General features: G+C 40.9%; 1 protein-coding gene across 2 annotated transcripts in view; it reads left to right on the top strand.

Annotated features, from left to right (window-relative positions):
* TMEM212 (transmembrane protein 212) overlaps positions 1 to 12,176 on the top strand; it is a 32,297-nt gene extending 20,121 nt beyond the window's left edge. Inside the window, exons 4-5 of one of the 2 annotated variants that reach the window (XM_054246936.2) lie at positions 9,203 to 9,298; positions 11,917 to 12,176. In XM_054246936.2, the coding sequence (XP_054102911.1) occupies positions 9,203 to 9,286 (84 nt within the window). In that variant the 3' untranslated portion in view covers positions 9,287 to 9,298; positions 11,917 to 12,176. The remainder of the gene's footprint in view (positions 1 to 9,202; positions 9,299 to 11,916) is intronic. The other variant, XM_008983460.5, reaches the window with a different exon arrangement.
* Positions 12,177 to 12,381: the final 205 nt, after the last annotated feature.

Raw genomic sequence — 12,381 nt, 5'->3', positions numbered from 1 at the left:
CAAAACTATCCTGGTCAACATGGTGAAACCTCATCTCTACTAAAAATACAAAAATTAGCTGGGCATGGTAGCATGCTACTCGGGAGGCTGAGGCAGGAGAGTCGTTTGAACCCAGGAGTCAGAGGTTGCAGTGAGCCGAGATCACACCACTGCACTCCGCCTGGTGACAGAGCAAGGCTCCGTCACAAACAAACAAGAAAAGATCTGAATGATTGTCAATATACATATATCCCGGGCCATGGAAACTGCTCTGCCCTGCAGTCACTGCAGAGAGGAGCAATCTGAAAAGAAAGAAAAAAAAAGAAATTGATGTAATAATATCCTTAATATTTTAATAGTTTAATACAGACACCTTAACTTGGCTTCTATCTCATGATTCAGATGTGCTGTGACTTGAAAATACATAGAAGAAATTCTCCCAGTATTTCCATTCCTACCCCAACAAAGAGGCTGATATATCCTAACATCAAGTTTAGCTTTCTAACTTTTTCCAGAAAAGCTAATCATCCCACTAATGATACGGTACTAATAGAGGGTTACTATGTGTCAGTGTACTTCCCTACTTTACAGACAGATTCTGAGGCTAAAGAGTTTATGTATCTTGCCCAAGGACACACAGCTAGAGTAAGAGAGCTAGATTCAAAACCAGAACCATTTCTCCCAATCGAGCCAGCTTCATCGTGGCCCTCCTCATTACTGGCCTCACAACCTTTCCCCCTCTGCCTGTTTGTTTAAGCGCATGGCTCCGGCCTCCAGGAAGGTTGGAGTAGGGCCTCGGGGAGAAGAGCAGAAGTGACCTGATTCTAAACTCTTACCAGCTTATGCTGATGCTGATCCTTCATGGGTTGAACAGCTTCCCTTTGGAAAGAGATACTTCCCACTGCAAACTCTCATGCTGGCTTTATGATTTAGATTAGTATCATATTAGGGTCAAATGAATTTGGATAGTGTTAGCCAATTTGTTTTTTCAGGTTGATTCCATCCACCCCAACCAGCAAAGCTGCAATACAAGAATTTGGCACTCTTGATGCCTTTTGTGGTCAGTTCTGTCCTCTTCAACTTCTACACAAGTCTGCAAAGGAAATCCTGTGCGTTCTTAGGAACAGAGTTGATTTTACAAGGAGGCCTGCCAAGAGTTGAGGGAAGCAAACCCAAATCACCTCCCCCACTATACTGCCAGGGCATCTGGAAGTTTAGTATTTGAGATTTCTTCCTTGTGACAAACATCCACACTTTCTGGAGCCCCCCACAACCTTTTTTTTTTTTTTTTTTCAAAGGAATGCATGCCTAGGAGCACCACGCACTGAAGGGCTGACAGTCACGACCCCTTAACATGGGCCAGGCATCAGACATCTGGCTGTCACCTAAGGCATAACACAGAGGCTTAATGTGGGATGGAGGGCAGGGAGAAAGGGAAAAAATATGTGCAGAGCTTGGTAAGTCTCCTCCATGAAGATTCAACAGTGAGGCCACCTGAAGTGCCTGGGGAGAGAGAAATGAATTGAAAACAGATCGGTTGGGTTCAAAAGTAAGGTTCTCCGGCTTTGGCGGTTAGCATTTCCCATCTTGCTCAGGACACAACTTCTTGGTGTGTGCCTTCTCAGCCGGGTACAGGGCCAACACAACTATAACGCATTTCTTAGAGTAGACTAATGCTGTCAAAATCACACAGGGTTCTTGTGAGGCCAGATTTCTGCCTGCCATCTGAGCCCTATTATGTCCGCAACTCTGGAGTTAGAGGCACAGAATGTGCATTTTTAACACATACTCCAAGAAATCTAATGGCCACTGGAGGTTAAGAATCACACTGTATTTTGTAAAAGATTCTCTTCCTAGCACAAGATTCTCTTAGTGTCACTTTTTGACAGCCTCCCCATCTGCATAAAATGCAACACTAATTTAAGTGAGAGTTTTAGATAAATTTAATAAGCATCATTTCCTTGGTGAGTGTTTTGGGATGACTTGACACCCCGTAATTCATAATGGTGGCAGATTGTGTTTCATTAGAGAGGATAAGTGGCTGACATAACGGGACATAATGTTCTGTATTAATAAATATACCATTGCCCCAAGCCCATGAGGCACACACACACAGCCTGAGCAAACCTTTGCCACCATGTAGAAGTCTCTGCTATGTTTGGCAAAATTTCCAGCAGTGAAATGTGTATTGTTCACTAAAAATTTTAGAAAATGCACAATTCTCTTAAAAGGAAAAGCAGATAATTTGTCCAAATACAGAATTCTACATAGTGAGTCTATATTTCATTTACCCCCATACAGTGATGTCATTAGGGTCCCCACATGCAGAAAGTGATAAACAATATTTTAAACATTTCATTAAAAATTATATTGGTACTCAGCAACCAGGTAAGAAAAAGAAAGTTTAAAAATGTTTAAAAATTATTAAAAATTATAATATAGGGCTAAACGCCGTGGCTCACACTTGTAATCGCAGCACTTTGGGAGGCTGAGGTGGGCGGATCATGAGGTCAGGAGTTTGAGACCAGTCTGGCCAACATAGTGAAACCCCGTCTCTACTAAAAATACAAAAAATCAGCGGGGTGTGGTGGTGTGCACCTGTAATCCCAGCTACTTGGGAGGCTGAGGCAGGAGAATTGCATGAACCCAGAAGGCAGAGGTTGCAATGAGCCCAGAATGCACCATTGCACTCCAGGCTGGGCAACAGTGCGAGACTTCATCTTAAAATATACATATATAATATAAAATATGCTACTACTGATTCACACTTTTTTCTTATTTAAGCAAAACACTGACAATGCTTTAAAAAGCTGCACTTTTAAGTGTCACCCTGAAAATTAACATTTTTAATGTAAATTCTGTGCATATCAGAAAATTTAAGAGTCATGAAAGTTTGTAAGCGAAAGCAATGGTTTGCAAAAACATTCGGAGAAGTGGTAGTTTTGTATTTGTACACTCATGAACTGAATAAAGTCAACTGATCCATATGTAACAATCAATATTATAACGAAGAATATTCACTTCTAGGAGTTTTTTTCTATACGTTCAAAAATACGTTTTCAGAAATGAATCAAGCACCCCCTGAGGAACCACCACATCCATTATTTCTCTCCTCTCTGTGTTGCCTTGTTTTGGTAGAATCCAGGTCATCTTGTTAAAGTTCACACAGTGAAGGTGTGTGAATGTCCTGTCAATTGGTACCCAACCACCACCACAGTGAGAAATGCTTGAAAGAGGCATGAAAGGTTTGATGACTTTGATAGACACAAAGGGGCGTGTGAGTCCTCTCCGCCGTCCAGGGCCTCACGGGAAGGGGTGGTGCTGAGAAAGGATAACAGCCACCTGCTTAGAAAGCTTGTTGCAGAATGTTGAAGTGGCTCTGTCGGCTCCAAGACCCAGCATAGGGGGCCAGCGAGCATAACACAGAGTCTAAGTCGAGGAACAAAAACGCGAAACAACCATAGCCGGAATTGTCTACATTCTTGGTCCAATAAGTAATAAAGTGATGGGAAAGGAAAGAATCGGGAGGCCAGACGCACTGCAGCTGTCCCTGCAGCTACTCAGCCCCTCCTCCAAGGAATGGAATGGCCCTGTTTGTTTTCCTTTCATTATTCGGTGTTGTGTTTTGTGTCCTCTTTAATGAAAGGGGGAAAGAAAATATTTCCTTCTTGTCATGTGATACAGTGGTTTTACTTTTTTCAATGAATTGAGAAATATCTGCTTCACATAAGAGACTCAGTTAAACCTTGAACTGCAATCCCTAAACATAGGGAGGCAAATATTTGCCAGTGGAGGACCCTCTCCCACCCAGCAGAAGACAAATGGGCAGCAAACGTGCTGGCCCCAAATCTTCCACGGGTCTTCCACTGCATCATTAGCAACATGAATGTGCTTTGAAACAGATTCATCTATGACTCTCACCCTAAAGGTCTGGGGCCTCGGGTTAGGCTATAGTTAAGATATTTCCGATGCTCTTGAAAGTAACCCCGCTTGTATAGATCTAATTCGAACTCGTGCAGGACCACAGAACAATAATGACTCATTGTATTTCTTCTTTGTAAATTGTGTCAGGAAGTCTCCTCACGATGGTCAGTAGAGAAATCAGAACCTGGAAAAATAATCACAATGTAGGGCATTACTACCTCTGTTTCTCTAACATATTGACAGTGACATAAAACGGGGCACTAGAAGAATTGCAGGTGGCAGTGATTGGGCAGTTACTGTTCCTCACATCACTTAAAGGTTCACTGTGCCCATTTCACAGATGAGGGCACTGAGACAGCCATGGAGAAAATGTGGCACATATACACCATGGAATACTACACGGCCATAAAAAACAATGAGTTCGTGTCCTTTGTAGGGACATGGATGAATTTGGAAACCATCATCCTCAGCAAACTGACATAAGAACAGAAAATCAAACACCGAATGTTCTCACTCATAGGCAGGTGTTGAACAATGAGAACACATGAACACAGGGAGGGGAGCATCACACACTGGGGTTTGTTGTGGGGGATAGGGGAGGGACAGCATGGGGGGAGGAGGGGAGGCATAACATGGGGAGAAATGCCAGATATAGGTGATGGAGGGATGGAGGCAGCAAACCACATTGCCGTATACGTATCTATGCAACAATTGTGCATGATCTGTACCTGGACCCCACAACCTAAAGTACAATTTAAAAAAAAAGGGTTCAGTCTCAGGTCTTGCAAAGTCTGGGGTGCAGGCTCCCGGCCCCTGGACTGTGTCACCTCCTTTAGGTGGTATATCAGCAGTCACATCTACCGACCCTGTATCATCACACTTCTCTTGGAAAATCTTTTTCATGCTGCTCACCAACAAAATATCATTCATATTTTGGAAATGCTAACATTCATATTTTAGAAATGAAGCCTATTTTTCCAGGATATTTGCATTTCATTTAATCAGAGGGACCACACCAAGGGTGATAGCAACTTACTGAGGGAGGAAATGAGACTGAAGTGTTTATTGTAATGTATTAAAGTCAGTTTGATATTTCATCAAAGAGGGAGTGGTAGGTGGGAGGGGTCAGGATCCTGAGAACCACTCTGTATATTTTTTACTTTATAAATTATCATAGGCTCAACATATTTTCGTCTTGACATGCAATCAATGTAATCTTTTAATATAAAATATTCTAATTGTTTTTTTTCTTGCTTCCCAATCTTAATCTAAAGTGTTATTATTATTATATTTTTTTTTGAGACAGTCTCACTCTGTCACTCAGGCTGGAGTGCAATGGCACAATCTCGGCTCCTGGGTTCAAGCCATTCTGCCTAAGCCTCCCAAGTAGCTGGGATTACAGGTGCCTACCATCACACCCCGCTAATTTTTGTATTTTTAGTAGAGACGGGGTTCTACCATGTTGGCCAGACTGGTCTCGAATTCCTGACCTCAGGTGATCCACCTGCCTCGGCCTCCCAAAGTGCAGCGATTATAAACATGAGCCACCATGCCCAGCCATAAATATTTCTGAAAAGATATTAAATATAACTTATTTAAAATGAATAAAAAATATATTTGAAACAAATAAAAAGTATTTGTTTTATAAAAGAGCAGAAACTTGAGTAAAAAGCAGAAGATCTAATTTTCTATAGCAAAGAAAACTGCATGTGGATTGATAAGTATATCTGAATGATTACAGTGGCGCTAACATGGGAGTACAATACCATTTAGAATGTCACAATGTAGGTTTGATACTTTAAATTTACTAATTCAAAAAGAGAAGACTCGAGGGCTATTGCTGGATGCCTGAGATTTCCCACAGGAAAGAAGAGAGAGAAACAGAGGAAGTAATTAGGACAAAACAATGGAGGGGTGTGGGGTGAGGAATGACACAATGACACTTCCCCTTCGAGACTGGCCAGAGAAACCAGAAGGGACTGTGTGGACAAGCTGGCAGCTCACTGCCGCACAAATCAGCCGTCGGGAACTTGAGTTTCCTTACCTCTCAGACCCCGGCCAACCTCCAAGGACCTTTCCAGATCTGCTCTAGCCTGTGGTTTTGAAATGAAATGTCATTCCATTTGAGTTAATTATCATCAAGGAGGAACTACATGAAGCAAGTGAAAAAGTTTTTAAAGAATGGAATGGCTGGCTGTCTACCTGTCCTAAGCCACACTGATGTGTCCCTGATATCTACCGTATCACCGTGTTGCTATGTTAGCTGCAGACACAGTACGTGCTGGGAATGTTACTCATGTGAGATCTAGTTGCAGATTCCCAGATCACTTTCACCGCTTTAGGGCAGCATCTTTCTTTGCTCAATATTCAATCTGTCATAACAAACTAATTGCAGTCTTTACAAAAAAAAAAACTTTATATTATTTACATACAAATTTCAGTTTATTTACAAAAAAAATTGTTTGTTTGCTTTTTTAAGATGGAGTCTTGCTCTTTCGCCAGGCTGGAGTTCAGTGGCGTGACCTCGGCTCACTGCAACCTCCACCTCTTGGGTTCAAGCAATTCTCCTGCCTCAGCCTCCTGAGTAGCTGGGACTACAGGCGTGCACCACCACACCAGGCTAATTTTTGTATTTTTAGTAGAGATGGGTTTTCTCCATGTTGGCCAGGATGGTCTCAACTTCCTGACCTCGTAATCCGCCTGCCTCGTAATCCGCCTGCCTCGGCCTCCCAAAGTGCTGGGATTACAGGCATGAGCCACTGCACCTGGCCAAAAAAAAAATTGTTTTTAAACGTTTTTTCCTCACTTACATCATATAACTAACGTAATGTGATAGCTGAAAAAAAAGCTGGTAGGTAGAGCAATGAGACTACAAGGTGCTGGACTGTAATTAATGCCTCTTTGACAAGAGGCGTATCTGCTGTTCACTAGAGCATGACTTCCTTTGTCATCTGTCAAGGATTGTGAACCCAAAGCCTAAATACAATATTTATTATTCATACCTGCTCCTCAACATTTATTGGGTACATATTATGTGTGTGATATCTAGCCAAATGTTACAGACAGAAATATGAGCCAGACACATCCCTGCCTACCATTGACTTACAGGAATTAAAGGGAAATGAGGCTTGGGCCAGGAGGACCAAGAGAACAGATGAAGAATAACAGGATCTGCATTAGTCAGCAACCATGGCTATGGAGACGAGGTGATACCTTTGAGAAATATTTACAAGGTGGAATCCACAGGACTTTGTAACAGTACGTGGGACAAGAGAGGAACCCAGAAAGATGCTAAAAGTTTCAGGCCTATCAGAGACCCAGTCAAAGTGACTGGATTTAATGTGGGTCACGCTCTTGTCACTGAGAGTAAATCCTCAGTTTCACATCTCATCATTAGTCGGAAGGCATTGTAAGAACTTCACAGAGGAAATTAGAGGCTTCCTGCCTACCACTCTAGCCAAAGAGGCTAGAGTGAGGCTTGCCCTGAATACTCTCTAGTTAATCCTGGTTACCTATCAGATACAAATGAGACCTTGCTTTGAGTTTATAATGCATCCTATCTAGCACTGAAGGGGATGGGCTGTAAGACAATTTTAATCTAGGCCGATTGTATTTACAAGTAGCTTCTGCTTTTCTTTTACTAAATCTCCCATGGCAAACAGTGTGACCTTCTCTGTGAGGCTTTTCTCCTTTCAGCCATCCCTGGACAGAAGGGATCGCTTCTTCCTTTGCACCAGCACTGCAGTCTATGGCAGGTCCCCAATAGTGCACCCTTATTATTTTCTTGATATATTGCTTCTTGACCGACTTCAAACTTCTTGAGGGCAGAGACCATGACGGTTCAACTCTGATTTGTAGCCCCCCGCATAAGGCCTGATTTAAAAAGAAAAATAGGATCTTACTGTTAAGTGAACTAACGCTTCTTTATTGCCTTTTCTCATGTGGGCCTCAATTTGGAAAAAAGAAATTGAAAACTTAGAGGTCTTGCAAATAATATATTGGAAACTTCAGGAAAATAAGCAAGATTTAACAACAGGGACTGTCACTGATTAAGCACTGACTAAAACCCAAGGCCATTGAACTGAACACCTCTGGAGGCCACCGATATCATTAGTCCATGAAAATGGCGTCGCAACAATACGAACAGCGCCCCCTAGAGTTATGTAAGATGAAGCTTTGCTATCTGGTCAGGAAGCCTAGGCTTAATTTTAACAACTGAGCCATCCATTTCCCTTTCAGGGTCTTGGTTAACTCATCTATAAAACAAAGTGGACTATATCAGTATTTCCCATCATTCTGTGTTTAAAGCCCCTTTCATAACAATTTCATGAAAGCTCTTAGTCAAAAAAATTTCATTTTATCATGGTATAAAGTTGTTTTTAAAGATTGTAATACAAAATTTAATATAATCTTTACAATATTCATAATACAGTTAAGTAAATTTGTACTTTTTCCATTTAAGAAGTACCATTTTACTTCATTAAGATTAAACTGAACGTGTTAGCATCACAGAGGAACTACATGAAGCAAGTGAAAAAGACAGTTTTTAAAGAATGAAATGAAACATTTTTTGGACAGAGGTTACAGTTGCATTGTATTATGTTCAGGATTTTGTATATTTTAGGAAGTCAAAGTATACTAAAATTTAGAATTACATTTAACTATGTGTTATATCCAAACAAAAATGAACCAAAATATATGATTTAAGGTTTGTAGTTATTACGTCCGATTTGGTTTTATTACTAACCAAATAGGGATATGAGAAAAAGTATCAAGTTAGTATTTGTGAGCAATTCACTGCAAATAGCACATTGCCAATCAGTGACAATGAATGAAAGACTAAATCAGGCAGGGCGGTAGCTCACACCTGTAATCCCAACACTGGGAGGCTGAGGCTGGCGGATCACCTGAGGTCAGGAGTTTGAGACCAGCCTGGCCAACATGGTGAAACCTCATCTCCACTAAAAATGCAAAAATTAGCTGGGCATGGTGGCAGACACCTGTAATCCCAGCTGCTCAGGAGGCTGAGCCAGGAGAATTGCTTGAACCCAGTAGGCAGAGGTTGCAGTGAGCCAATATCACACCACTACACTCCAGACTGGGCAACAGAGAGAGAGAGTCCAACTCAAAAAAAAAAAGAAGAAGAAGAAGAAAAAAGAAAAGCGAACTTATATATAATCTTATATAAATATAAACATATGTATGTTTGTATAAATATGTCTATATAAGTATATGTGTATACATATGTGTGTGTGTACATATACATATATTTGAGACTGAGTCTTGCTCTGTCACCCAGGCTGGAGTGCAGTGGCATAATCATAGCTCACTGCAACCTTCAATTCCTGGGCTTAAGCAATCCAGTCCTCAGCCTCCCAAGTAGCTGGAACTACAGGTATGTACCACCATATTCAGCTTATTTTTTCTTTTTAACACAGAACTATGAGATACATTCTGATGTACTTCAAATGCTAAGCAGATGAATACAACATATGGTTTGGTGAAGATAATCTTGAGGAACACTGACAAAATTATTATCATTTTAATGCTTTTTGTTTCAACATCAATGTTCCTTTGTCAGCATCAGTGATCTGTATACCATCTATTTCCAAAGACCGTTATGAGCTCACACCTGTAATGCCAGCACTTTGGGAGGCCAAGGCATCAGGTCACTTGAGGTCAGGAGTTTGAAACCAGCCTGGCCAACATGGTGAAGCCCTATCTCAACTAAAAATACAAAAATTAGCTGGGCATGGTGGCATCCACCTGTATTCTCAGCTATTCAGGAGGCTAAGGCAGGAGAATCACTTGAACCGGGAGGCAGAGGTTGCAGTGAGCTGAGATCACAGTACTGCACTCCAGTCTGGGGCAGAGAACGAGACTCCACCTCAAAACAAATGAACAAAGACCATAATGATTATATGAATTAGGCAAAGTAGACAATTAAATGGATGACAGTTGAAAACAGTTATAGCATAAAACAATGTTCAGATGAGAAAGAAACCACACTCACCCTGAAGTTTCCAAAGAATTCTTTTTTTTTTTTTTTCTCGATCTGTTGCCCAGGCTGGAGTGCGGTGGTGTGATCTCAGCTCACTGCAACCTCCACCTCCTGGGTTCAAGCTATTCTCCTGCCTCAGCCTCCAGAGTAGCTGAGATTACAGGCATGCGCCACCATGCCTGGCTAATTTTTTGTATTTTTAGTAGAGATGGGGTTTCCCATGTTGGTCAGTCTGGTCTCGAACTCCTGACCTCATGATCTGCCCACCTCAGTCTCCTAAAGTGCTGGGATTACAGACTCAAACTGCCTGGCCCAAAGAATTCTTAAAAAGCAAATTAATTTATTGTTAACATTTAAATTGAAATTAAACTAGGCATTCTAAAGCTTTTAACGATGCAATAACTTTTTTTGTAGAAGGTCTTCTCTGTCTCCCAAGGGACTATAGCCAGAGTCCCTTGTTTACATATTGTCTATGGCTGCTCTAACACCACACTGGGAGAGGTGGACAGATCCACAAAAGTCTTCTAGCCCACAATACCTAAAGTATTCATTATATAGGCCATCGCAGGAAAGTTTCCTGATCTTTCTTCTAGAAAATTGATATGCATCTATGAAGAAAACAGACAAAAAATGTGGAGTCTATTTTCAAGCAGAAAGACACAGAATAAACAATAAACATAAACAATTAAGCAGTATATTAGAAGAGGGTAAGTGCAGTGTAAAATAAAAAAGAGGCCTTGATGGGGCACGTTGGCTCACACCTGTAATCCCAGCACTTTGAGAGGCTGAGGCGGGAAGATCATGAGGTCAGGAGTTTGAGACCAGCCTGGCCAATATGGTGAAACCCCATCTCATGACTCACCAGTCAGTCATGGTGGTGCATACCTGTAATCTCAGATACTCAGGAGGCTGAGGCAGGAGAATCGCTTGAACCCAGGAGGCGGAGGTTGCAGTGAGCCGAGATCATGCCACTGCACTATAGCCTGGGCGACAGAGCAGGACTCCATCTCAAAAAAACAGAAAAGAAACCAGGAAAGTTCAGACTGGGAGCGCGGGGGTCAAAAGGGTAGCAGTTTGCAATACTAAATTTCATGTTTATGTCTTCCTAGCCATACCTTAAATCTTACCTAAACTTGCCGCAGAAGCATTTCAAATCTAAAAACCACTCATACGTCATAGGGAACATACGATGGAATCTAATTCTCCAGGAAAGGATAGAGAGAAAAAGTGGATTTGCATTTTCATGCCAAAGAGCAGTGGTGTGTTGGAGAATAATTGTTTTCACCATTATTTATGAGACATGGAGAACCTGGCATGCAGGGCCTCTTCTGAAGTCAGACAGTTTGAGGTTTAATTATCTCTTCTACTACTAATCATCTGAGTAGCCTTGAGCAAATTGATAGTAAACCTCTCTGAGCTTAAGGTACCCCGTTTATAAAATGGAGATAACCCCTACCTCATATGTTGCAAGAATAAAACGGATAAAATTTCTTATAAGGGTCTGACACAGGGCATACACTTGATAGGTGCTCAAGAAACATTCCTTCCCCTCACTCTTAACGACATTTAAATACTTGGTTCCCATTCAAAGATTTTTGGATAGTGCCCTTTAACCTTCTGTTAATTTTTGAAAAGCCCCAGCCCAATCCAAATAAGGCAAAACTAACAGCAAATGACCAGCAGAGTATTGGACAGAGAGATTCCCCACTTCCTTAGACAGGCCTGCCCACAAAAGTGATGGCTTTTCCTGAGTGTTTTATGATTACGCCAGATTATTTTATTACACATATATTTCTTTTTTATGTCTTTCCACCACCCCCTCTTACCACTACCACCAATTTTGTTCTCTGTTGATTCCTCTTAAATCCTTAAGTGGTACCATGATGCATTGTGAGTCATCCTTCACTGGACCTGTGACATAAAAAGGGGCTAAATTAAATGTCAGAAGTGGCACTTTATTTTCTTCGATAAACTATGGAAATAAACACATCTTCATTTGTTTTTCTTCCTAGGGTCAAATGAATGGACAGTAAATGTGGAACAGTGTTTGTCTTAAATTTGCCTTATATGTGGTCTTTGAAATATTTACAAAATAATTTTGACCTTTAAACTCTTTTCCACTATGTTCTTATTAAATAAAAATTTAAATTGTTTTATATTTTAGCCTTTTAAAGTTAACCTTTTTCTAATTAATATATTATGACACACAAATTGAAATTGTACTATTATTGTTATAGAAATTTTAAAATTTGAAATATAAATTTACAGTGAATGAATGTTGTCTTTAAGTTTCTCTTGCTCCCTGGGTGATGTCTCAATAAACTGTAATTTTATATTACTTAAATTAAGGAAACATTTTTCTAAGCTTTTCTTCATTGTCATTACCAAAGAGACTCAAAATCTCCAAAGCACACTCAAGATACTGAATTGTGCCGTAAGGAGAAGGGCCTTCTGCAGAGCGAGTGTGACCCTCCCTT

This window comes from Callithrix jacchus, chromosome 17 (genome assembly GCF_049354715.1).
Source record: "Callithrix jacchus isolate 240 chromosome 17, calJac240_pri, whole genome shotgun sequence".
Lineage (NCBI taxonomy): Eukaryota > Metazoa > Chordata > Mammalia > Primates > Cebidae > Callithrix > Callithrix jacchus.
This window is presented reverse-complemented; position numbering and strand designations above follow the sequence as displayed.